At 39.3% G+C, this 26,728-nt stretch overlaps 1 protein-coding gene and 1 long non-coding RNA gene across 6 annotated transcripts in view; one reads left to right on the forward strand and one right to left on the reverse strand.

Annotated features, from left to right (window-relative positions):
* Window positions 1–9,508, forward strand: part of LOC104924010 (protein Dok-7) — a 31,488-nt gene extending 21,980 nt beyond the window's left edge. For all 4 annotated transcript variants that reach the window (XM_019272110.2, XM_027288099.1, XM_027288100.1 and 1 more), the window contains 2 exons: window positions 5,258–5,443; window positions 7,893–9,508. In XM_019272110.2, the coding sequence (XP_019127655.2) occupies window positions 5,258–5,443; window positions 7,893–8,029 (323 nt within the window). In that variant the 3' untranslated portion in view covers window positions 8,030–9,508. The remainder of the gene's footprint in view (window positions 1–5,257; window positions 5,444–7,892) is intronic.
* Window positions 1–26,728, reverse strand: part of LOC113747645 (uncharacterized) — a 120,592-nt gene that overhangs the window by 17,301 nt on the left and 76,563 nt on the right. Inside the window, exons 4-5 of one of the 2 annotated variants that reach the window (XR_003463762.1) lie at window positions 5,218–5,437; window positions 1,303–1,404 (exon numbers count right to left, since the gene is read on the reverse strand). This is a non-coding gene — a long non-coding RNA (uncharacterized LOC113747645). Of the gene's footprint in view, window positions 1–481; window positions 1,405–5,217; window positions 5,438–26,728 lie in introns of those variants that run through there. The other variant, XR_003463761.1, reaches the window with a different exon arrangement.

The raw sequence follows: 26,728 nt of genomic DNA on the forward strand, positions 1-26,728 counted from the left end.
TCAGCTACCAAGCAGTACATAAAGTACCTAGAATTAGCTTCAATTTACCAGCTGCAACATTAGTAATGCTTACACAATAATAATAATGCATCAATAAGTTTTTAAGTATATTAATGTGGTATTGCTACTAGACAAGACTTCTCTTCAGTTTAAATCAGATTTTACTGAATAATTCAATATAAGAATAAATAATAAAGGTTTTACTATTGAGTACATGTATTTTTAATAACATAGATTGACATTATTATATTTAAAAATGTTATATTTTCCTACCATTCAAAACGATCTCTTTGCATTGCGACTGAGTGTTAAATTTCAGTACTGATCCTGGAAATAGATGTTCAACAAAATAATCTTGTCTAAAGGTCAGAAAGAATTTTTTATTTTTTTGACTACATTGGGGCAGAAGAATATTTTACGATTCTGGAAATACCCACAGGGATTTTTCTTGGCAACGCTTTATTTTATAATAATTCTAATAATCATTTCCTAGGAGGTTTTCTGGAAAGAAACTATATAATGTGACATTAATTAAAGGAAATTGAAATGGAGTTCAGTTTGTAGATAGTAATTCATTGTTAATTAGTTTGATTATTGTTGTACGCTTCATTTCGGGACCGTTTCAAGAAATTATTCAAAGATTATAATTAAATAACCAACTCATAAAATAATTACATTTATTATTTATTATTGAGAATGTGGTAGTTTCTTGTCCTCCTGTTTTTGTTGTTACTGTTTGACTGCTCACATTGTCATGCGACTTTGTATATATTTCTACAACACAACAGAATCGGGAGTGTGGCGTGAATATAATGACAGTACATGAGGAGGGCACATTAGGGCTAAGCAGGCATCATTTATATGATTTGTGATGACAATGACCTCACATATAAGCTTGCAAAACAAACACTTGTATGACTCATTGTTGTTGTCATTAATGTCATTCAGAATGATGTACTCTGTTGGGCGTCCTCTCCTTGTTATTGTGCAGTCTAAGTGACTCACTGAAGTGTGAATATTTATTTCTTCATCTGCACTCTATGTAACGCCTAAAACTCAAGTTACGCAAGAACCAATTGTGTGGAGAGAAAACACAGATATGTAACCAAACAGCAGTGCAGGGATGCATGACAGGATACCTGCCCCCCGATGGTGAGGTGAGGGGACAGTTGTCAGGGGGCGTTTGGCCACTTAAGCATCCCACACTCAGAAACATGCCCTCAGCCTAATGCACACCTGCTTTTAGAAAGTCCCAGCAGCTGTCACAGTGTGGCACCAAACCCATCAGTCATGTTCACGTACCTACGCACACACACGGCTTCGGCTCACATGTAATCTTTCCCGTCATCCTGCCTCAGCAAGCGGTTAATGAAGGGGGGCGTCCAGGAGGCGGCTCGACGGCAGCTGAAATTAGTACAGAAATTTTCATGTTATGTAATAGCAGTTTGGTAAACACTCCATCATAAAACAGCTTTAGGTCCTGGTGTCATAAAACAGTGCAGTGATCTATGACGGATCATGCTTGAGGGCCCTATAGACTAGATTTAAAGGTTCATTATCTGTCTCTTTGTGGGTCTAAAACAAATATGTGTTGCAGTCTGCACAATATCAGTGTATTTACTTCAAACTGCAGTTCCTTGAACGGCCACTTGAGGCTGGCTCTAAAAATGTCCAACTTCACAGCAGAAATAAACATGTTTACAGCCTGGTACAAAAAACAGTTTTGGTCTCTATAGCTGATTTCCCTGCTCAATACAACTGTACTGAGTCAGAATTTCTATATAACTCATCTGTTCAAATTATTTTAAGGCTTAAAGTTATGCAGAATTAACAGCAGGGACGCTTTGATTGACAGGTGGGTGACGTTAATGGTGGCTAATTTGAGCAACCAGGCTTCATTCAGCCCACCTCGGGTCCACCAACGGTGCACGTCTTTGCCCATTTTTAGATTAGCCCGGAGGCGGCAGAGGCAGGATTGCCACCACATTCTGAGTTCCACATAAAGGATGATGTCACAGATACGAGGTCCATTTTTCCATACCGTCTAGCACTACTGCAGTTACCACATGGCACTTATAATGTTGTATTTGCCAGCATATCGTTCCATTTGGTTGGTTTCTAAATGTAGTCACATTGTCGTATTGACAGTTGACTGTTCAATCAACACTCAGTTGCCAATTTATCAGGCTATAACTCAAACAGTCCTGCAGTAAGTTGATCATTTTGTCCACCACGTTTTATTCCAGTGACTGTGTGAAGTGATAAGGTTCAACAATCCAGCAAACTGCAGCCACCGTAATGATCATGGAGTCTCATGTATCTCTGTCTGCCTGCTAGACTAACATGTTGAAAGTTAAGCTTGGACAGGCCTCTCACCCTGAAGAGACAGTTGTCATTAGAGCCGTGTTTTCTCCTCAGAAGCAGTTGACTTTGTCAGCCAGGTATCGCCTCTAATATCGCCTCTAGAGGCTTCACAAAGTGTATCCTAGAAAAGTCTCAGCCTCAGAACTGTGGGCAAAACCCTCCGTTGTAATGACATGCCATTACGAAACACCACACTACTGTGAGGGGCTGCTTGGTGTCTGATCAATTAGATATCAGGCCTCTTAGACATCGCCAAAGGCTGCACCCACTGAGACTCTGCTGGCGTCTAATGGCTCCTCGCTGATTGTATGAGTGTCCCCTGAGGTTGACGCCTCTGAGCTGCGGGTAATGGCCTGCTGCCATTTAGGAAGAGTCAATAGAAGGTGAAATCTCTTTTGTCCGCAGCCTATGAACAAAATTTACAGCACAGTATTTTATGTAGCGTTTTATAGTTTTGAGACACACGTACCTTTAGGGATAAATTGATATTTTATTTAACGCTAGGTGTATCAGAACTACAGTCCTTGTTAGTGTTTCAGCTGAACTGCTTTTCTTTTTGTTGTTGTTGTACTCCTGCTGTTGCCCAAGAGCAAATAAAGTTGATCTAGATATTCTCTTTAATCCTCAAACATTACTAGTCTCGTAATAACCGACACAAACTAAGGTCGACTGATTCTTACAGGCGTAGAGCTGCGTTTTTTTGTGCTCAGTAAAAAGGCTGAGCTCTTGATGATCATTGGATTGTTGCATTGGTTTTGCTGATGCAAGGTGCTTGACCTGATTTTCACGAGCGTGGTGAGCAGTGTAACCTCACACCCTTGAATAAGTGAATGTATGAAATCAGGTTAAGAGGAAGGTTTGTATTAGAGGACCAATAATGGATTTATTGATAATCGATAAGAAACTGGTTCTAGTTCTTTGACAGCACGTGACGACGCCTGGTAATTCTTTTTAGTTAACATTTATCTTTAAGTAGGGGCAGTCGGTAGCATAGTGGGTTAAGCGGCCGCCCCTTGTGTGGAGGCTATAGTCCTCGCTGCAGCTGGCCCCGGTTCGAATCCCGCATCGGACGGCCATTTACTACGTGTCACTTCCCCTCTCTCTGCCCCCTGCTTCCTGTCTATCTTCAGCTGTACTATCATTAAAGGCATAAAAAGCCAAAAAAATAATCGTAAAAAAAACAAAACATTTACCTCTAAGTTTTGAACTACTGAAGAGTACATCTTAGTTTTTGCTCATATTTATTCACAGCAGAGAATGTACGGATTCAACTTATGCAGATTTCTCAGATATCCTTGAGTGTACTCCCGTCTGTTTTTGAAGGTTGTAGCTATCTTTACTGGAATTACAGATACAAGCATTATAGAGAAAAGAAGAAAAAAAAACACTGGATGAGACTTGTCAAAGAGCTAAAAATATGTGCATATGTTATACGGTTGTCAATAAGACATTGAGCTAAGCAGCATTCAACCAGCCTGCAACAAACTCGACCCTGCGCCTCTTTATCCGGGGTGGCTTTCAGGTTTATGACAGGTAAACCATTAATCAAGCACAATAAATAACACAGACAATGCACTTTAGGCAGTACTGTGGCTATAATTTGTATGTTTGACAGGAAAAGCTATTCAGTCGAACTGGGCTGAGGCGACATTTCTTGTTAGTTTTACTTGACACCTTTTCTTTTTTTTTACCTTTCCTGCTGACTGCACTGTTTGATCAGCTGTACAGATTCTTGAAGCATTAGCCGTTACCCAGAATATAATAACTGCTCCTGTTCAGCAGCAGTTAACTTCAACTGTAGTGAAGCTGCCATAAAAGAGCTTATTCTTAGAGCAATTGTGCAAATGCACATGGTTTTTAACGGTCGTTCTGCCATAGATTTGTACCTCAGATTGCGTTGCTACTTAGAAAAATGAATCAGCAGAAATGAATTTTGCTTTGTTTGCAAAGTTGTATTTTTGAAAATATTAGATCAGACATTTTGCACGTCGATCAGATTTACAGTTAACAATATATGGGTTGCAAATGTATTTTTGCCTACACGTATTTTTGCCTCAGACGTTTGGATACGGAGCCGTGATGGTAGAATAAAAAAAGGCAACAAGTTAGTTTTACTGCCTTATAACAGAAAATGACCATAATGTATCTCATAATTCATCTCTGGGGCCTATCTGCTAATTATACAAAGTAGCCTCTGGGGTAAAAAAAAAAGAAAGGCAATTCACTGGGAATACACTTTGTGCCAGTGTAGCTGCTGATCCCATAATCTGCTGCTGTGCTTTTACTGCTGAAAACAGTATTGCCACTTTATTGCAGATGTCTGGATTTGGATGAATCTAATTAACATTAAGGCTGTCGCCTCAAGAGTTATGAACCCTGGAGGGGGAAATCTTTTGAGCTTTTGATTAAGGTTATAATGACAAAGTGTTAAAATGACACCAGCCTTATCCTTGATTTCCTCATTATCTTTTAATTAAGGTCACCAACCCTGTTTCAAATAAGTGTCACGGTAAGGCTGGTTTTATTTTATCTTTTCAGTATTAATCAACAAATCCGACAAAAACCAACAATGAGTTTATCCTTCTGTGTAGCCACACCCTGGTAGAGCTTATCCCTCTGTGCAAGAGAATGCTATTGTTGTATAAAAACGATTAAAAACATATAATAAGAGCCAGACTATTGCCTTAAAGTGATTTTTTTCTTTCAAAATACTGTGAAATAACTGACAATCCAATCATCTAATAACATTTAGAAACAGTAAAAAGCCATCAGGCTATGGCTACACAGACTCATTTTGTTAGCAGGATGAAATTACTTGTTTGATTGATAGAAAACACACAAACAAAACTCTACCTGAGCGTAATTAACACGTCGCTCCTCCTTCTATTAACAGGGGCAGTGTTCGTTTTCCCTCCAGAGGCGGTGCCGCCGCTTCCCGAAAGGCCTCGCAGCGACGGCGTGACGTATGTGAATATTCCTGTTAGTCCCACATCCAAGAAGCAGCTCAACTACATGGAGCTGGAGCTGCAGGAGCCAGGTCCTGGTACCAGAGGGAGCGTCGCACATCTCCCACCTCAGAGTAAGACAGAGACATATTCTTTAATATGTTAAAGAGCTTAGACACAAACAGTTAATCTCTTAAGCAAATAGGGATGAGTTCATATCACCACAACTGAAACTTTACTTTTTCTTAATTAGTATTAAGAACCCTGATCATTCGGGTCAGGCTCTTGCTCGTTCTCTCTGTCTGTCTCTCTCAAACCATCAGACATGAACCAGAGGAAACCTCTCAGATTTAGATGCTGGTTACATGAAATAAACAAAGCCAGAACACAATCGGTGGAGTATCAGTCCATGAATCCACCTGGATAGTATTTCAGTGCAGACACCACTGCCGCAGCCAAAAGAAAGAATACCCGCATTGCCAGATCCTGTCTGAATGTACCCTAACAGTGTGAAATGATTGGCAGGGAAGAATATTACTGGTTTTATAAAAAGGCAGCCTTGAAGTCAATTCTTTGTAGAAACCATGTTTTGATTATTTAAAGATACACATCAGTACAATATGTATTGTATTGGTATGTGAGTGTAGAAAAGAAATTCACCCCTAGAGTGTAGTTTCAATATTCAAGTCAGGGGAGTAGACACGCAAAACTACTTTCTACTAATGCAGTGCCCTACGGTATAAATCTGGCACTGGCCAAATGGACACACATAACAATCACCATAAATTAGAAAATCCTGAATGCCTTATAATGCATATTCAGATCCACATTAGAAATTCATGAAAGATTCATGAGAATTTCCAATGAGGATCTTTAATAGATGTAAGCAGATTTTTAATACCAAAGGTTTGAATTTGAAAAAAAAAATCCACATACTGAATTGATTAAAATGACCTCAGTGTTGGTCTTATATTCTTAATTTGTTTCTTGCTGTGGACGAGAATTTCTTACTTATAAAACTACTTTTCCACAATCCTGAACAGATCAGAACAGGGGCACAAATAATGCATGTTCTGTTCGAATCCCACAGACAGGTATGACTTATAAATAAACCAGGGTATCAATATCAAGCAAGGATGAAAAAGTCGCTCTCGACAATGATTGTTCTGTAATTCTATTTGACTTTGGGAGCGATTCCTGTAACTCTGCCAAACGATTTGGCCGATTTCCTCCCGTCTCACTAAAATACAGCTGTGTCCTTGTCATCGGAGACGCGGTGGTGAGCTGTAATTGACAGACAAAGTCGACTGTTAGCGTCGTTGCCCTCAGGAAAACGAGGGCCGCACAGGCTCTGATAGGAGAGAGGTTAATATCTGATGTCAGCGATACAGTTTATATCTCAACGTGAGGCTTCATTAATCGGTCACCTGGGAGGAGGGGTGTCCCATCTCACCACCGAAAGGGGGTCACAGGGCATTCAGATCACAGCTGCTTCAAATGAGATCGTCCTTCAGGAACCATTTCTTTATGTGAACACATACACTTGATGTGCGTGTGTGAGATTTTCATGCAGATTCTGCTTCTGCGATTAAACCTTGACATCGTGCCGAGCTGATTGTCACACAGGGAAAGGCACCAAATTATGGCAACGCTACTGACGTGCATATGGAAGATAGTACATGAGAGGAATTTTTAAAGGCTTCAGCCGTATCATTTGCATAATCTTCTGCTTTGTGTGGTGACACTCGGTTGTGTACATCAAACAGTCAAGTTGGCAGCGAGGGCAAAGGTCCACCTCGCTCTGAACATTTCATTTTTAGTGTGGTTGTTTTTATCAGATATTGAAGAGATGATTTTTTTGTCAAGAAGGTCCTTAATCATAATCAAAATCTGCGACTAATTTTTCAATTTTGTTCAAAGTAAATGGTTCCCTGAACCCAGGGGCATCTTCAAATGTCTTGTTTTGTTTTTGTTTATAGTCCAAAGATATATTATTATTAAGGAAGACAAATATTCACATACTCAAAGTTAAATCAGTGAGTTTTCGCCTAAAAATGACAAATAAGTACCTGATTATTAAAATGGTTCCCACCTAAAACAATAATTCAGCATTTTGGGAACTGGGCTTATTCACCTCCTCCATGAGGATTTGATGAGAAGATCGATATCACTTGCTCATAGACAGTATATGCTAAATATGAGGCTACAGCCAGTTATCTTACCAGCACCTCTGACATTCGCTGATATGTTAAAATGTTATTTATCCATACAGAAAGAACTGATGTGTAAAAACAAATATTCCAGCACTTTAACCTCTCGTACAGTGTTTTTACACTTCGTTTCATTTCCGATTAAACAAACCACATAATAAGTTAACATTAGTGGTGCTAGTTAAACATAAGATTTACATTTACATAGTACTATTTCCCAAGATAATCAAACTATTCCTGTCGGTCCACTCATCATTTCAACTCTATTTCAGCTAGCTTTGTTTCAGAAAGCCAAAAGAAAAAGTGTGTAACACTAAGATTTTTAAGTTAGTTACTTTGAGTTAAAAGAAGGTTTGTTTTTGTGTCTCAACAGGAAAGAGCTCCACCAAGTACGCCCAGATTGACATCACCGCTACAGAGACGGCCCACAAAGTCGGCACGCAGCATGCTCTGGGTCGGCAGGAGGGCCTGCACACTCTGGAGCTGAGAAGAAAGGGGACGCCACATTGACTTCTTCATTTATTGAACTGCTGATTTCAGCAGGATATCTTGGCCCAAAACCAGTGTACCACATCAAACTGTAAAGTTTGCAAGAAACATGCTCTGATGGGTTTTTTTTCTGTTCCCAAAAGAGACTGTCCTCAGAGGTTTACTGCGGGATTTCTTTCTCTGCTCGGTTCCGTCTTTTGAATACAGATTTTTCTTTTGGAAATTCAAATAGTCGGCTGCCTACTGTCAATTTCCTCTCAGATTCAGACTTACTTCTGTTATCTCAAAGCAACTTGAAGACGGAGCCTCTTAGAAAGAGTTGGCACAGGATCAGGAGCAGCATTTCAGCATTTCTGGTCTCCTTTCTGGACTCTGGTATCTCATTAAATGGCATTATGTCAGTGCCGGGGCCTCAGGCTATCTTGGAGGAGGATGTGCCAGTCCTGAGCTGAGTCACTGGCCCCAATAAACCCCCCCAAAGCAGAGGCATTTCACAGCTCATTCGGACCATCCCTAATAACATGCAATATGCTGTTTATATCCTTGTTTGGGGGAGCGAGGCAGGGTTGATGCTGGAAGGAAGCAAAAATGGTGTTTATTCTCACACTCACTTATTCCTCAGCGATAACCAGTAATCAGTAATTCCACATGTAGTTGCATGAAACTCTCTTTAGTATATTCATATTTGGGGAAACTTTCCATCCAGTCTTACTCGGAATGTTGCAAATTTCAAGCTCACTAAAAAAAACGAGATTTATGTTTGTACAAGTACGAGCGAGCTCATTAATAGTCTCTGTAATACTTCCATATCGTGCATGGTGGAGTGTAACTGATGAATCTGTGTCTATCACAGGAACAGAATCTCATTGCTGCTATTGTTTTCTTTTTCTCTCCCGCTTCACCGTTGATATGGATTTACTGCGAACAAGTCTTCATAATTAATGCAAAGCAGAGAAGCCGGTGAAAATCACAACATCAAACCAGTGTCCAGAACTGACTGTCTGTCTGGTTCCTCATGGCTTCATTTTTCAAAATGTATTTAAAAAGAAGTTTGAAGTTTTTTTTTTATGAACTCAGTGAAGTGGTTAAAATCTTTTTTGTTATTGTTCATAATTATATATGTGCCCATAGGCATTATCCCTGAAACCATTATAGCGTTTTATTATAGTCAGTATATTGTTTTTGTCGCATACTCTCTTATTTTGATATCTGTAAATACATTTTCTTTCTATTTTAGGTGATGTGGATTGTTATAAAATATACATGTGAAGACATAATGTATGTACAGTAAAGATGTATTAAAAAAAAAGTTCAAGGACAGTGCCTCTTTCCTAAGGCGCTATTTTTGTCTTGTAACACTGTTTTTCTTGTAAATTATTCACAACTTTAATGACTGCTTTGATGTGTGTGTTTCTAGAACAACCGTAGGTCATGTATGGGACTTTTTCCTCCCCGTGTACAGTTGTAAACCCGTTTGGTACGATATCATATAAAGCAGCCTTACAACTAATGTGTTCGTTTTCATTCAACACTATGATCTTAATGTAGACTGATCTACACACAGTATGAAGGCAATTAGCATTAATCACAAGTTATGGACTGGAATGGTTATAGAAATATATAAAACCTAATTTAAATTGATTAGATGTGCATTTAAGTGATACATTATAAAACTCAAAGTAAAATATAAATGAATGTGCTAATTAAAATTTCTGCTTCCTTACTCCATAGTCAATTCTTTTAATTTAATTAAAAACCTGAGGCTTTTAAATTCAATATTTTGGTTTTTTTTTCTTTTACTTATACATCTGCCTGATCTTACACTATCTTTGGTGGTCATATTAGACTTCTGGAGGTATTTGACAACCCTATTTTCAAACCAAAATATTCAAAAATACTTTTTTTTGTGTCACCTATGAGTTGTAGTACTCAGTTTAGTCTTGGCTCAGTCTTAGACAAAGACTCAGGATTTTAGTTCCAGACAGGTCACTGATTCATTTGTTAACTTTCTGGGAGGAGACATGATGAATATCTAAGTAGGGTATGCATACTGTCTTGGTCTTGACTTGTTCTCGATACACTCTTGACTGCGACACTGCCTGTGACATGCTCACAAATGAATCCATAGTTACTCATTATTGTATCATTTTTAAATTAATTAGCTCCTGGGTAGCTTCTACTACTACTGACAAGCTAAAACTACTTTAAAGGATTCGGTTTTACCGAATGGCCAACAATATAGGCACACCATGACAATCTTTACATTTGTCACTTGGAATAGTTGAGGTTGTGAGAGCTATTGATTAATAAGCATTTTTTAAATAGTGCTCTATGGTGGAGCTAAATTTGTGCCTCCGCTGCAGAGCTCATATGGACGGTGTCACAGGACCAGTTGGCCAGCAGAGATTTGTTTTGTATCAGCAGTCCGAACATCTTTGCAGGACAAGATCTGGGAACCGCATTGGGAGAGCTTTGGAGGAGAAACACAGCCAGGGTTGCACGTTATTTTCACAGCGTGTTACAAATCAGCCTGTAAAAGATCCAAATAAAAAGCTTTTGCAGAGAGAGACTATTCAACCGGATCGCTCCTGTTCCACATATTTTTAAGATGGCAATAGTCTGCCAGCTCTCAAGGTGACGCGACTCAGATTGGCTTGTTTCACAGTCACTTACACTGTGGATATTAACCTCAGTGACCTGGAACGAAACCATGCAGTGCAGTGAAGTGAAGTGTTTCTTCGAAAAACTCATTTACTCATTAAATTTATCGAGAGAGGAGAGAAGAAAAGCATGATTGGCTGTCTCTGTGGTCAAATATTGATATAAATAAGTTAATGTTGATATCATAGAAAAACAGGCGGCAGCAGCTAAATGAGTTATGCAAATCCACTGACGGCTCATGTGTAATTGCTCTGCCTCTTTTTAAATCAAAGAAACAGCAGTTTAGATCTTGTGGGCAGAGTTTTAATCTGTCTTAATCTCCTACTGTGCCCACCAACAGCGAATACATACCACCAGGTTTAATTCAGGACCACCATCTGTCCACCAGAACCGCAGACACAGATATAACTTACTTAAGACTTGACGTCCCGGAGACTGGCCAAGAAATTTATAAAGCATTGAGTCTTGATCTAGTAAGATGCGAGAACGCTCTTACTTGCAAGACCTAAAACATTATGGCTCTGCATTTAAGGGAACTGGTCTCAGCTACATAACAAACATATATATATATCTTTCAATAGAAAATGTTCAAATGCTGAGTCATTTCAGTGGTAAATAGATTTGACCTTAAAGACTCAAGACTTGTTTTGAGTTCTTGATGTCTTGAGACTTTCTTTGACGAGACTTGGTACTTGAGTTTGACTCATCTCGGCTGACTTGAGATTTGACTTCAGGCTCACTTTGACAAATCTTGAGATTTCAGTGCCAACTTGTTGGTTATACTGAGTCTCAGGTCAAGGGTTGAGGTCCTAAGGTTTAGGACTGGGACTTGGGACTGGAGCCTAGACTGGAGATGTGCATTGACCTGTTGCTTCAACAATGCTTGAGACAAGAACTGAGATTTATTTTGATAAAAATTGATGTTTGACCTGAGCCCAGAGAGCCTTGAGATGTACTTTGACAATTAAAGACATGTTTTGACAAGACTTACCTTGAGACTCTCCTTGACGAGCACTGAAACTTCTTTTTACAGAACTTGCAACCTTCCTAAGACTTGTTTTTCCCTGTACAACTGTACAAGCCACTGTGCAGATTTATGTGTACACTAGATTGGAAGAACAAAGGCTGTAGAGGCAGTTTATAAAAGTCCAGGGACATTCAGTTCTTTTTGTACTGGTTCAATTATCCGAAATCGCCGCTAAGAAAATTACATCTCTGAATAAATAATTGCTACTCGCGAATCAAACTGTCTGCTTTCTTTTGTCAATCTTACACTTACGTGTCAGAAAACAAATTCAAACAACTCAATGTGTTTAATTATACATGCAAGGTCTTTTTTCCCCTCTCAGTGTTTGGTACTTCATCACTGAGCTCGCTGCTGCTTTCATGGGACTTTATAGAAATAAAGACTAAATTTCATAAATTATGCATCTACCGTGAAGAATTGTTATTCTCAGGCAACAGCACTTTAAGGTAAGGCCACAAAGTGAATTAATAATTCTTCAAGAACATTAAATACATTACTTCCATCTGGACTAAGATGGAAGTAATTCTTGTGCTTTCTTAGTGAGTCCACTGTGCAGCATCGGATGTCTAATGACCTTAACAGCCTTTTACTTCACCCCTACACAAACCACAGGAGGATGGGGAAAATCACCTGTCGATATATGAGCCGTAAGCAAGCTTGTTTTATTTGCACTATGTACAGTCAATTGCTGTATGCATTTACATTTGAACTGTTTACTGTTTACATCTTTTTCATATTTGCTACATTCACATCGGTTACACTGTTTACGTCTTTTATTTTATATTGCTCTATTTACACTGTTTATATCTTTGCCAATCTTTAATATCTCTTACACTTGTGTATATATTTATATTTTATGTTTATTGCTTAGTTTGCACCAGGGATATGAGGGAAACAAGTCTCTTGCATATCAGATAGTGAGAAGCTGATTTTGAGGGTATTTTCTAGAAAAGCTAAATCCAGAGTAACTGCTGTGAAACCTAAAGCGAATAAGCACTAATCAGTATTTTTTATAATAGAGTGCAAGTACCAGAGTGCCACACTGCACCAGGTGTGTCTGGACCAAAGTCCGAAATATCAGCCATGTACCAAGTTGTTGTTGGTCACTTGCAGCCACTACGGTTAAAAGGACTGTGTAGTCAGTAGTCAATGACTAAAACAGCGCAGTCAATAAGCATTTTCTTTCTCCAGAAATTGTGAATCATCGCAAACCACGAGAGGTCCTTAAACATGCAGTCATGAATGTGCACAACAAATATTATGATGGAAGTATGCGAGATTATAACTTTTTACGTAGCTCGCCTCAAACTGCAGCAAAGATAGGTGGAGCACCATGAGGTACGACGTCACACGCCAACTTAAACACAATTCACTCAACTGAGGCGATATCAATTCTAACATAATTACAACAACACCTGTTACCGAACAACTTTCCACCTCTGCATCATGTGCTATATTGGCCAAGAAGGTTAATTTAATTCATCCGCCGTGTTATCACAAAACCATTAATTTCACTGTTCGGACAAGCATCGTTTCCCACCGAATATCGATCTGCTAATCGTCCTTTCTCGCTACATCACTACATGATATTGTTATTCATGTCACTCTTTACAATCAATTCTCATCCTGTGCAGTGCAGAGAAATAAATTCAATTACGGCAGAGCATGTTATTCAGGTGGTGTCTGGCAGAGCAACAGAGAGCATAAAGGACACTGAAATGACTCATTTGTAGGGTAAATGTCTTCGCTTGCCTTGAGATACACTGTGCTGATGAATGTCAGATCAGACTCTGTATGTCATAGTATGTCAATATCAATGTTAATATTGTTCACTAAGGTGAGACTGGGTCCCCGTGACTCATGAATGGACTTATAAAGTAGTTGTTTTCACAGCGGCTCACAAGTATGCAACGTCACAAGTGTTGAGTCTGGCTTCACTAAGTGTTGAACAACGGCCTCCTAACTCGCGCTCTGATGCTAGAACCTACAACCTCATGGCTTTCTAAGTAAATGTTATGCTTCCACAAATAGCAGCTGATCCGTTTATCTGTCGGAAGTGATTTGTTGCAAATGGTCAAAGCCTGCAGGGTTTAGTAGCATTTCCAAACGGCAACCCAATAAACTCCAGCCACTGACCTTTTTGCTCTGGTCATTGGTTCCTGGTCATTGGCCTTGTTCAGCCCAACTCAATTACTGTCCCTAATGTCTCACACAAACACACAAAGAGCCTCTTGCAGCCAGTGCCCACAAGGCATTTCAAGAGGAAAAGCCTTAATCTTGTTTTTTTTTTTTTTTTTTCTTCCCCCCCCCCCATGCAGCTTTTATTCTCTTTGGGCTGCAGCTGGTTTTCTTTTGCCTGATGCTTTCATGTTTTCTTTATTATTAACTTTCAAATGTGCTCATACGCTGATAAAAGTATATTAGAACTTGCAAGTACAATTTAATAATTCAGCCATTCAGTGTGATTTAAGGACAGCTACGGATATAAACGTCATCGTTATCTCTACACAAACTCACTACAGAAACTGAAAGGGCATTCGCAGACACACGCTAAACTTTACATTAGTGATGGTACATTAGCTCTCTTAATATGTTCATTCACAACCTGATGTCTCTTTGGAGTCGTTCTTTGGACATCTTGAGCCTTGAGCACAAGGCTTGACACACTTTGAAATCCACTTGTTTCCTTTTTAATACTGTCTGAACAATAAATGTTTGCCTAAAAATGTGTGTATAAGTTCATTTTGGATTCTACCTAAACTAAAGACTGACGATGACACAAACTTTTGCAACACTTTTTCGAAAATGGAAGTGACTGGAAAGCAGATTATCACACTATTTGTGAAGATCTTCTTGGGGCTAAATGTTCTCTACTGGTCCTCATAGCATCACAAAAAAAAAAAAAAGGACATTTGGACGTAATCACGCCAGCCAACAAATTCAATCTCTCATTATCTGTTCAGATGCTCCAGGCTACGTTCCTAATCTGTAGTTATGATTCACTCACGTTTACAGCTTTGGGTGAGATGATCATGGGTACCAAAAATTGATTGGACCATCTCAGCTCAGGCGAGGTAACACAATCGAGCTTTTAAAATTAAAATCCATCATTTAGCTGAAAGATATGATGTGAAATGGACTAACGTTTTTTTTTCTGTGACACATTAGGCGAGCTGTATGTTGCTGTAGTAAGCCGTGTCACGTTCGGGTGCGAGTTACATAATGCACCAAACGGGGACAGCTAAACAAACACTTCAGCTCGATAATTTGATGCTCGTCTGCTGACTGTTACTGGGGAGGAGAAAAAAAAACAACAAAATGTGTCAAGTGCAACAACAACAATCCACTTAGTGACATCATTACATCAGCACTAAAGCGTGTCTTTATTCATTAATTCATTTATTTCTTCAGCTTTCTGTTGTCTATACCGTCTATTGATTTCCAATTGTCCTTTGTTGAGACAGTGTGCTGACGGCTATAGATGGTGATCCTGCTCCTGAACTGTCAGAGGATGGTGGATGTAAAGAATGTTTTATTCCTTCCAGTTTCTGACCTTTCTACAGTTTACCAGCACCTCGACTCACCGTTATTTAAAACTATGCTCGGTAAACTTTACTGCAGGATGTCAGAAATGTATAAAAAAAAGGCTGCTTTAATATGCAGAGCATTTATCACAGTGATGCTGTGTTTGTGTGCTACAAATGTTTCGTTTTTTTCATTTAAATGGGATGTGTAGCGGTGCCTGTAGTCAAATCAGAGTGAGTAACATCAGATTCCTTCTTGCTTTTCCCGTGGCTTTGCTTTATGTGTTGATTACCATTTCTTTGGATGCTCCATTTATTTTTTTAATTGCTTCCCCTCATTAGAATAAACACTAATTTTAACAGGAATTTCGATGCAGTAATTAGCAGTTAAACAGTCCACACATCACAGGAAACCTCGTTTTTAAATGTGTGTGTCATCTCATACACCTTGTGGATGTTAATGCACACTACATCCCCACATATGTAACCCTAAAGCCTGTCCTGACAGCGCTGACAGACTTCTTTAGTAGGGAAATCAACTTTCACACTATTAAATATGGTAATGTTATTATAATTACATTATATTTATTCCAAATTAAGTCCCATTTATCACACTGTGTGAGTGAAACGTGCATTTTGTGGTACAGATGGCACTTAGTGCCCTCTAAAGCAGGACCCTGACATCCTGAAATGAGGAGGTCTGCAGAGTGTGATCTGTGGGATTTAGCAACAACAAGGAGAGCAGTGGGCCTTGATGCTGTGTTACATTATGTCTGACACATACTGACAGAGTGTGACCTGCTCAGGAAAACACACTATTATCTGTCTGGTTGGCTGAATGGTGAAATCATCCCATTCTTTTTGCTCCGCCGTGGGCTTCATAGCGTCGGTGGTATATGAGCGTTCTCTTTGTGTCATAGTTATTTATTGAATGCTCCTCCACGGCAGAGAGTTTGACAGGCTTAAACGTTGAGGAAGAAAAAAAATCAGCTTCATTTGTCTGGGGGAGTGCTCCAGGTTAACGTCTTCAGCCTCCCTGCTGGGCTCAAGGGGAACCAGGCACATCTGTGCAGAGCGGAAAACACGGCCCTTGATTAGCTCTTCAAGGCAAAATCAAGACACTCAACGCGTGCACACACAAGGCTTGATATTGTGGTAATAAGTCACAGGGTTTCAGGGGTGTAAGCTGTGAATATAGATAACCATTACTCAGCAAAATGCTTGGAAGATTGTCTCTGTATAGTCAGTACCTGTGACTTTGTGACTCGTGCACAGATACTGTAATACTCCTGATGCTTCTAATCCCGGAGGGAAGCTCTGTTCAAAATATGACACGAGTCAGGCACACTACTGTTCTCTATCCCGGACTTCATAAAGCTGAACCAGATGTGGATTATTTCACGTTCATCTCAAGTCTTTAGTTCCCGTGCAGTGCTGTACTTTACTGTTAATCCTCTTCGATGTCTGTATTTTCAGAGAATAGCTCGGCGAATTATTATTCCTTTGCAAGAGTTACACGAGAAGATTGATAGCATTCTTTAATGTCTGAGAGGCAAATATGACCCTCAGAGCAAAGAGTCAGGCTCTGCATTTCTCTGTTTCTGGTCTTTATGCTCAGCTGAACTAATGTTTTGTCCAGCTCTAGTGGCATTGTACATTAGTTCATAATGCTTTAATCGCCTAATAAATGTCTGTGGCGTCATTGAAAGCCTCGCAGAAGATGCATTCAGACACTTTCTAATTAACTCCACTCAATTCAGTTAGTCCCTTTATAAATAATAAATGAGACTTATGGTGTAAACAGCTGAATAATGAAGTGACTAAGGCAGAAAAGTTGAGCAGAGGTCATTTAGACATCCAAGAACACTCGCTACAAAACTGTCAGTCTGCTCCTTTTATAACTGAAAGTTCATCACCTGAGGGAGACGAATCTTTGACACGGTATTAAAAGGAGTAATAAAAATATCAGTATAATAAAATGATACTGATGATGGATATTTAACACTTTCTTATAATAACTTCTGTTTCCTCTATTGTCTTTCAGTAACAACAGAATGAAGCATCAGTAAACACACAGGCTTAACTCCTACAGCTTTTTTTTTTTTGCTTCTTCCTTTGTGTTTTCTTACTCAACAATGATGTGTCATGTTTTCAGATATGTCCATCCCTTTGTCTCACGGGAACACAGAGATACTGTTTTAGAGAAATTTAAAAAACACTGGACATTTAAAAGGCTGCCAGGAAGTCGTACAGAAAACGTACAGCCTCACTCTTGCTGCTGGATGTTGTGTCCCTTTCTTTTCCATAATAGGCTATTATGTTGTTGGACTATATATAAAGAAATATACCGTCTCTTCTGCACACTTAATTCACTCTGGCCATTCAACAGTTACTTTAGATGTTCAGCTGAGGTGAAGGCACCTGTTAAACACAAGTGTCGGAAAAACAGCAGACAGCATACACCCATCATTACTGTCACACAATTACGGGTCCATTGTTTTAACCCTAGTGTGACGCACTGGGAACTCGGAGCTGATTTATTCATAACAGCAGTGTTTCAAAAGCCACTTAAATCTCTCATCTTTCCTCCCTTTTTCTCTTCACTCGAACACGAGAGAGGATGAGTGGGAGTTGTCACAGCGTGCCACCTCAAACAAACACATCTGAATGATGGACCTACGCAACGGAGCCGGCACCCCCTGACAGTCTGTAATGAAGGCTCTCATGGATAATTGTGACAAATATATTGATGCATGGTTTCGCGGAGGGTTATTGACATGGCACGTTGATAAAAGACAATGGGTGTACACTTACAGTAAGAATATCGACGTGGTGTGAGAGTAAAAGAGAAACCGCATATTCCACATTGATCAGCTTTCACTGCAGGCTCAGAGCAGTTGATACTTGAGAGATATAGTAATTGTGTCCTATAATAATAAAATTGTAATGAGTGTCTATTGATGTCAGTATTGATTTTTGTGTCATACTCCATCCACAGCTGACATTTTTTATAATAGCAGCACTGCAAGGCTTATAAATGATGGTACATGAGCGAGTATATATGTAAATATGTCATCGTAAACAAAGTGTACTATCTGTTTTCCAGAGATAGAGATGAGAAAATCTATACCACTCATATTTCAATCCAATCCAATCCACTTGATTTATATAGCACGATTTTAGCAAACACAGGGTTTCCAAAGTGCTGCACAATACGATAGAACACAATGAATAACAATATAGAAACACAACAAAACATCAAGTAGATAAAAGAAGGTAGAAAACAATAAAAATAAAATGAATAAAAGGCACTAGATAAAATAAATAAAAAAAATAGAACAAATTAACAACAGTTGGGGTACTGTAAAACTCTCAATAGATCCCTTTAGTAGCTTCAGTTACTGATAATTAAACTTAATGTCATAATTTATTATGACAGAATACGCCTGTCTGAGGGTTCGAGGCTTTGACATGAATCAGGAAGGAAATTTCGTAACTTTTCCGCGGCTGCACGCAACTCGTTTACCTTCCCCAAGCACAGACTTAAAAGTCGTAATGGTGAAATGTATACAATAAAAAGTACAACTCCAGATAGCGGACACGTTTTTTCATAATAATTTCAGAGTGAACTGTATCTGTTTTAATAAATGTCAAATAAGGCGAATAAGCGTGTTTCATCTCTTCACCTTAAGACTATTTTTATAGATTTTTCTTGCGGGAACAGAGCAGCAGCAGATGGTTTTTCTAAGACCAGCAGCTACAATTAGGAAGCTCGACTCGGACGGTGGTTCGGTTGCGCTCTCTCCGGGAAAATACCCTGAGCTATGAAAAGTGCATCGTCAAGGAAATAACACCGCACAGAGAGCGAGGGAAAATAAAGTCATTATAAGGCAATTACCAGATTTAGCAGTGTAATTAAGACACCAGCCTCTAGGACAAGTATTCACTGCTTTTGCAATCAACAACAATACCTGAATAACAATACCAGCTCCCAGGCACGTGAATATGAATGCAGGAGGGAGGGAGGCCAGTAAAGGTTATGAGTTTTCTTGCTGTGTGAGTGTTGTGAGGGAAACACTGAGACAAACAGCACCCCATTATGATTGCAAAGTTTGGTGGCAGTTTTCCAACATGCTTATAAAATGAGAAATCAGATAACCACAGGCTTCCTGGCTGTCCTGATAGAGGCTTGATAATGGATTGAAGAGAGGGACAGGATCAATACGGCTGTCCCCACTCTGGGCCAGGAAACCATCACCAGAGAGCAGAATGTACTCCTGTAATCTACGAGGGATGACCTGGGTTATACGGGATCCAAGCAATCTGTCAACAGCAATTTGCAACAGTGGACGGTAATTATTTTTCCATTTTTGCAAAATGTTGAGATCAAGGGGTTCCATCAATGACCTGAGCTACTCTGTAACTGGAAACCAAAGTCCTCGAATAGATTTGTTGGACATTTTATCCACATTGTTCAATAATTGTAGCATCTCTCGCTGCAAAGATTGTTCTACTTCAGCGTCTCAAAGCAGGGCTGTGATCAAGAGGCAAAGATAGAGGAATATTTATTATTAGCCCATGAAAGATTGCTTATTTCGCTCGATAGAAAGCTATTAAATTAGATAAATATATAAATAATAATTACTCAAACTTGCTGTTTTAGAAAAGAAAAGTACTAATTAACTGATCAAAGAAAAGTTACAAACTAAATAAATTGATAAACTGTCACATAGAAAGTACAAACTGAAACATCGATTCTCTCTGGACGCACTGATTTGATGATTTGTTTTTGTTTTCACTAAATAATAAAATATAAAATCAAGTCTTGAGGTTATAATTTACTTCAAACTAATTATCAGATAACTCTGTCAGTAATTAGATCTTTGGGTTATTTACAAAAATACAAATTGCATTTCAAAATGATGTTATTTAGTAATTAGTTAATTATGATCAAATAAATGCGCACGCAGTTGTAAAATTGGAGTCAGACGTGTTTTCTTACTGAATTCTACTTTTCCAGTACAAAATAACTATAATTAAATGCTTTCTCACACTTATTATCTTTTGTGACACAACTCAAGGTGAACATTCTCCGAGACGACCACATTCATAGTTTAACTGAATAAGACGATAAAAATGAACAAAAGAAGGAACATCAGTGTCCCAATGAACACCTACACAACCATAAGTCAAGGAGACACCGGTTACTAACTTTAGTTTTCAGGGTGATTTAATATTGTTAAAGTTTGCTAAAGTTCAATCAACTAAAACTACTTGGTGAAGTGAAAGATCATGGCCATAGTCACAAAAATAAGACTGTAGTCACGGATAAAAGAAACATGAGATGTGACGTGAGCTTTCAGTCTCACGCTTCACTCCATCAAAGCTTTTGCGGTCGTGTAATGACATTATACTACCTCCACTTTTGTTTCTGAGAGCAAACACACGGCGATTTAGGAAAACTTAACAAAATGCACCAATAAAACTAAAAATAAAACTATTACATTCACCCCACAAGAAATAATTAATAGTTCTGTGCTTAGAGGTTCCCATGTGTGGAGGTTACATATGATGTATCCTTTTGTTTGTCCTTTGTGCAGAAAGTAGTAAAACCCTGAAACAGCAGGAGAGCTTTCAAGGCAACAGTCACCATGGCTGCCAGGAGGGATGCCTGGGGAAAGGCGCAGATGTACCACCTCTTCAGAGAGTGACCTTTGACCTTATTTTAACCCAACTCCGTGTCTCAAGAGTCCTTGAGGCAAACATAAAAGCAGCACAGTGGAGACAAGGAACATACTGAAGATGGGTTTGTTGTGAAAGGATTTGGTTACGCTTTGAGTTTGGGGCGATTTCTCAGATCCAAGTTATTGATTTAGAGTCATGCAACACATCAAGCTTAATATTCCAGTTATGAGGGATACTGTGCACAAGCAAGACAAACTCCAAGCTTGCAGCATTGGGAAGAAAATAACAGAGGGTGTTACTATAGGAAGTGGAAAGTTCTGGTTGTGGACACTTGAAAACATAACAGTCAAAAACTTTTGATGGTTTTAAGACGGAGGCAAAGATGGAAACGCCATCCAAAGCCACCAAAGAGCAGATGGACACTTGTCCCTTCTGCAAGACAGCAAGAAAAGCTCTTGACCGTTGATCCTCAGGCTTAGAGCTGTGACTTATCTTTGCTCAGACATGGTTTAGCACTTCAGTCTAACTGCTGTTTTGACTGGGGAGGGTTTAGAGAATCATGAATGAAAAAACAAACAAAAAAAACACATGCACCTCAATCAACAGCTGTCAGAGGGTGAAGGAGCTGCAAAAAACAGAGTTTGAGGTATTGAGAGAGTGGCTGATTTTAAAACGAGAATTTAAATAGTTTCCACTTTGTGTGCATAAGAACACTTTTCTAATTTCAGCCAAATTGTTTCAAACCATTAGTTACTTTTATTGAATAAACCCCTGCCTTGATTCGAAGTAGCTTCTTCTACAAACAGTAACAATGTGTGAAAAGTAAATGAGAAAAACAAGGACTGTGTCCCCCAGGATCATTTTGTGCAGCGGAAAGCTAGATATTATTAAACTAGAAAGTCAGCTGAGAGTTAGTAAAGAGGAAGAGAGTTCTTATCAGAACTATTTCGCTTTGAAAACTACAATAGCAGTTCATCTTCTGACACTTTGGCAGCTAAATTAAGTTGTTAACCAACGATACTGTCTGAGGAAGAAAAGCTTGGGTAAATATCAAAAGTTAACATACATCACTTTATATCTCCATCAGTGCCTTTGAGACTTCCTTTTGAGAATTTGTTCACCTGAGCTATAACTATACAGTAGTAACACACTGTCACACCTGAGCTGTTACCATGGTAACTCACTGTCACACCTGAGCTGTTACCATGGTAACTCACTGTCACACCTGAGCTCTTACCATAATAACTCACTGTCGCACCTGAGCTGTAACCATGGTAACTCACTGTCACACCTGAGCTGTTACCATAGTAGTTTATTGTCACACCTGAGCTGTAACCATGGTAACTCACTGTCACACCTGAGCTGTTACCATGGTAACTCACTGTCATACCCAAGCTGTTACCATAATAACTCACTGTCACACCTGAGCTGTAACCATGGTAACTCATTGTTACACCTGAGCTGCTACCATAGTAGTTCATTATCACACCTGAGCTGTTACCATAATAACTCACTGTCACACCTGAACTGTACCCATGGTAACTAACTGTCACACCTAAGCTGTACCCATGATAACTCACTGTCACACCTGAGCTGTACCCATGGTAACTCACTGTCACGCCTGAACTGTACCTATGGTAACTCACTGTCACGCCTGAACTGTACCCATGGTAACTAACTGTCACACCTAAGCTGTACCCATGGTAACTCACTGTCACACCTGAGCTGTACCCATGATAACTCACTGTCACACCTGAGCTGTACCCATGGTAACTCACTGTCACGCCTGAACTGTACCCATGGTAACTCACTGTCACGCCTGAGCTGTACCCATGGTAACTCCCTGCTGCATGGATGCTCACAGTGTAGTAGAGAGAGTAGAGGGAGCGACGCTGCATGCAGAGCTGCTGAAAGAAGCCGTTTTCACGTATACAGTATACTGTGGAGCAACATTAAGTAACAGTAGCAGTCGTGGGCCTAAACAAATGCATAGAGAGTTTAGGACAGCACCCAGCTCTGCTGACACTGGCACTGTTTTGTGGTCGAGCATGGACGGACAGATGTGAAATCTCCAGGACTTTATCAGTGGCATTATGAAGTCACGTTGTCTGAGCTAGCCCAATCAGTAGCCTCTGTTACATCATTTGTGCCTGAGCCACATTGTCAAAAGCCTCCAGTGTCAAAGAAAATGTAGCTCTGCACTAAACCTGACACCCACACGCTGTACCGCCATGTTCGTGTGACAGTACAAAAAAAGTTTTTCATCATCGTGTCTGTATTTATTCATAGTAGCAGTGGGACAACAGCACTGTCATGAGGAAACAAAACCCCCACACAACCCACTTTCACGTCCAGTAAATGGTGAATAAACCTTCTACCATAACTTCTCTAGCAACCTTTTCAGAGAAAAACGTTGATATTTTGACACCAAGGATAAATAGTATTAGGAATAAGAGGAATGTGAGTGCTGAATTGGATGAAATTCATGAATTAGACAGTGTAATATGGTCCCGGATCGCTAAAGACCTGAGGTATGTTTTTAAGAGTTAAACAGTACTTTATCACATTTTAGACCTCAAACCAACCGTGACAAAAACAACCTCGCAACTCTGACTTAAAGATTTAAAATACAGGAGGGAACTCGTTTATTTTCTTCAGTTGGGCAGAAACAGCTCAAGGCACTCATATTTTCTGAGGTTAATAAGTGGCGAGACATAATAGTAAATTATTCACTTGCGTTTTATTTGCATTTTTGCTGGCAGTTACAGCTCATCCTCCACAATACCTGGAAGCACTTGACCTGACTTGGATGGAAAATATGCTAAAAGGCAATGAGAATCTATTTCTTTCCAAAACAAAACAAAATGTCAATAATTTCAGCAATTCTGGAGCAGCGAAGAGAAAACTAAATCTTTTTGAAAATGTGCAGAGGCAGAGGAGAAGGCTCACGATCCCACGGCAATCCATCTTGTCTAAAAGTCTAAAAGGCTTTATCAAAAAAAAAACGGTGAGTCCAAGCAAATTACCATTTTGTCGTGTACTGAATACTTAAAGGAGGCTCTGTTTACAGAACATGACAGAAATGGAATATAATATGCATAATAATGTCCCGAAAATAAGAGTCTTTTTTACTTTAGAGCGAGACGCTCGGTCCTCGTCCAACAGACAAACATTGTAGTTTCTTCTTTACACTTGAAAGCAGAGGGTGAGATGAGGGGGTTGCAATCAGCAATGACAAAGCCAAATGCCTCTAAATCCTACACACCAAGTATGTATGCTTCCGCTGAAAGAACACATTAGGTTATGTACAATAATTATGAATTTCTTTCACAGGAATCGTCCTCATGTGCTGCGTTCACGGCGTTACAAATATTAACTGACATTTCAAGGAGTCAACGGCTATCTTAATTTCCGAGCCTGGCCTTTCCATGGCTTGACATTTATCCTGCACTTGATTGGTTGAAGGAGAGGAAGTACTCTAACCTCTTATGCACTCCATACCTATCCCTTGTTCTCCTTGTCTCTTTCAATTAAGGGCTCTGCCCTCAGGGTTGCCTGGAAAACGCTCCAGGGCTTTTAAGCATCTTGCGCGGCTTCAAAAAGGGCAGAAATTTCCATGAAAAGGCTCCAACACGCAATTACATGTTGTGTGAGCAAATCAAGCAACACTGTTCACGTGGACTCACACAATGAGTGCAACAGAAAAAGCTAACAATGTAGGAAAAAAATCTTCTTGAAACTTTTCTTGCTCATCACTGTGATGTCTGCTTTTAATTAAAGTCAGAGATGAAATGCATTCTGTGCACAATCTGTCCTATGATTCATAACAAGCCTAATCAACTCATAATCAACTGAGTGTGTCTCTCTTACCAGGCCAGAGGCATGTGGAATAAATTTGTTATCGAGGAGATGTCATGACAAGATGGATTCAGAAAAGGACATCCTACCACGAAACATCAAACGTCAGGATGTCTAAAAATTCTCAAATTCTGCCTTATTACATTTAATACTATTCAAGGAGTTTGTTTTTTCTTCCTCCAAAGTAATATGATTCAGGATATATAATTGACTTGGCAATGAAGATGAATGCTGCATTACTTTAAATGTCAAATAGATGATTGCGTTTGGAGCATAGCATACAGTATGTCTGATAGCTCAGCCCTGAGAGGATGATGCTCGCCAACATGAGTATAACACACTGTAAACATGACAACACAACTAGCCTGGTAACTTCATTTCACTGAACATGAACACGTGAAGTAGAATGACTCAAAATCTGCTGGTACCAAACTAATCTCACGTGACTACAAAACAATGTGCAATTGAGTGATTATATTTTGTCAGATGACTAAAATACAGTGTTTTTAGCCATGCTTGGTACATGGCTCAGTGGCACCGTGCCAGTCGGTTGGCTCTATTTTGGTCCAGACAGAAATCTCTCAACAAGTGTTGGATTAATTGAAATGAAAGTTTTTAACAGAGATTCATGGTTCCCAGAGGATGAATCCTACTGATGTAAGCCATCCCCTGGATTCAATATGGGGTCAATGTTTTTAGTTTACAATAAAATATTTCATCTTCTAGACTAGCATTAAATTCAGCATGGATAATCACATCCTCGGGATAAATAGTAGTTACTGTACGAAGCCGAATAATCTTGTTCGTGCCACCACCATCAGGTCAAATTTCTTATTACTTCAAAAAATACCTGCCAAACTCATCATCTGCCACTTTATATATGAATATTGATATAAATCAATTCCACTTGGTGGGTGATAATATGGGATTCTGTGCATATTGCTTTCTTTGTTGAGTAGAAAGTATCTATAAATAAAAACTTGAGTACTACAGACTAGTTCATTTTATTCACAACATGAATACTGACTTGGATTTGTTGATTTCTCATCCTTTAACGGATGCTGTTTAGATTACTAATGAATATGATTCATGAGAGGTCTTGGCTGGCCTTAATCATAAAATTATTTGCCTCTTGGAATCAATTAAGAGACCTTTAAACCCAATACAGTACATTTTCAGTGACGCAACAGCAATCAAACTCTAGTTTAGCTCAACGTTTCTAATGCAGGCGCCAGGGAACTGAATCAAAGATCTATTAACCTTCACTTTCTGTTTTATTATGATCTGCATGAGTTATTGTTGCGAGCGGGAATTCAATTTGTGAAGCAACCTCGGCTGCCTTTCAAGAAATGGTGATGGGGAGCACGTCCGCTCGCACATGCGTCTTTTCTCTGCTCGCTGGAGTGATCCAAGCAAGCGGCTTATGGCGGGTTAGCAGATAGAGATGTGGGGACATCAGAGGGAGGGCAGTGATTCATTATTTCATTTTCATGCGGTGCCAGGCATTATTTGCACAGATGTTCAGGACCCACTGATGTATGGCATTGCTGAGCTGCTCACAGCTCAATGAACTGATAAGTGACGCCACAAAGCAGTCAGCCTTGTTTGCATTAACCTCTGTTCCTGCACACAGTGAATGAATAATGTCAGGGTACGACGCTGACCACCCCCCAAACTCACAGGCTGTGAAAGGAGACAAGAGTTAGAGTGTAATTTATTTTGATGCTTTTAAGACATCACTCTTAAAAAGTATGTTGCTTTAAGATTACATCAGTATGTAACGTGTGTAAGTAACACTTGAAAGCTTCACTGGCATTTCTTTGAGGTTATTAGGTTGAAATTCTTTAAATATTATCTAAGATAACATGCATGGTTATCTAAGTATAGTCGAGTGTGTCTTTTTTATTTAATCTTAACCTTAAACCATGATGATTTCACAAAGATTTATTTATTTTTAAGTTCATT

Source organism: Larimichthys crocea, chromosome XIV (genome assembly GCF_000972845.2).
Source record: "Larimichthys crocea isolate SSNF chromosome XIV, L_crocea_2.0, whole genome shotgun sequence".
Lineage (NCBI taxonomy): Eukaryota > Metazoa > Chordata > Actinopteri > Sciaenidae > Larimichthys > Larimichthys crocea.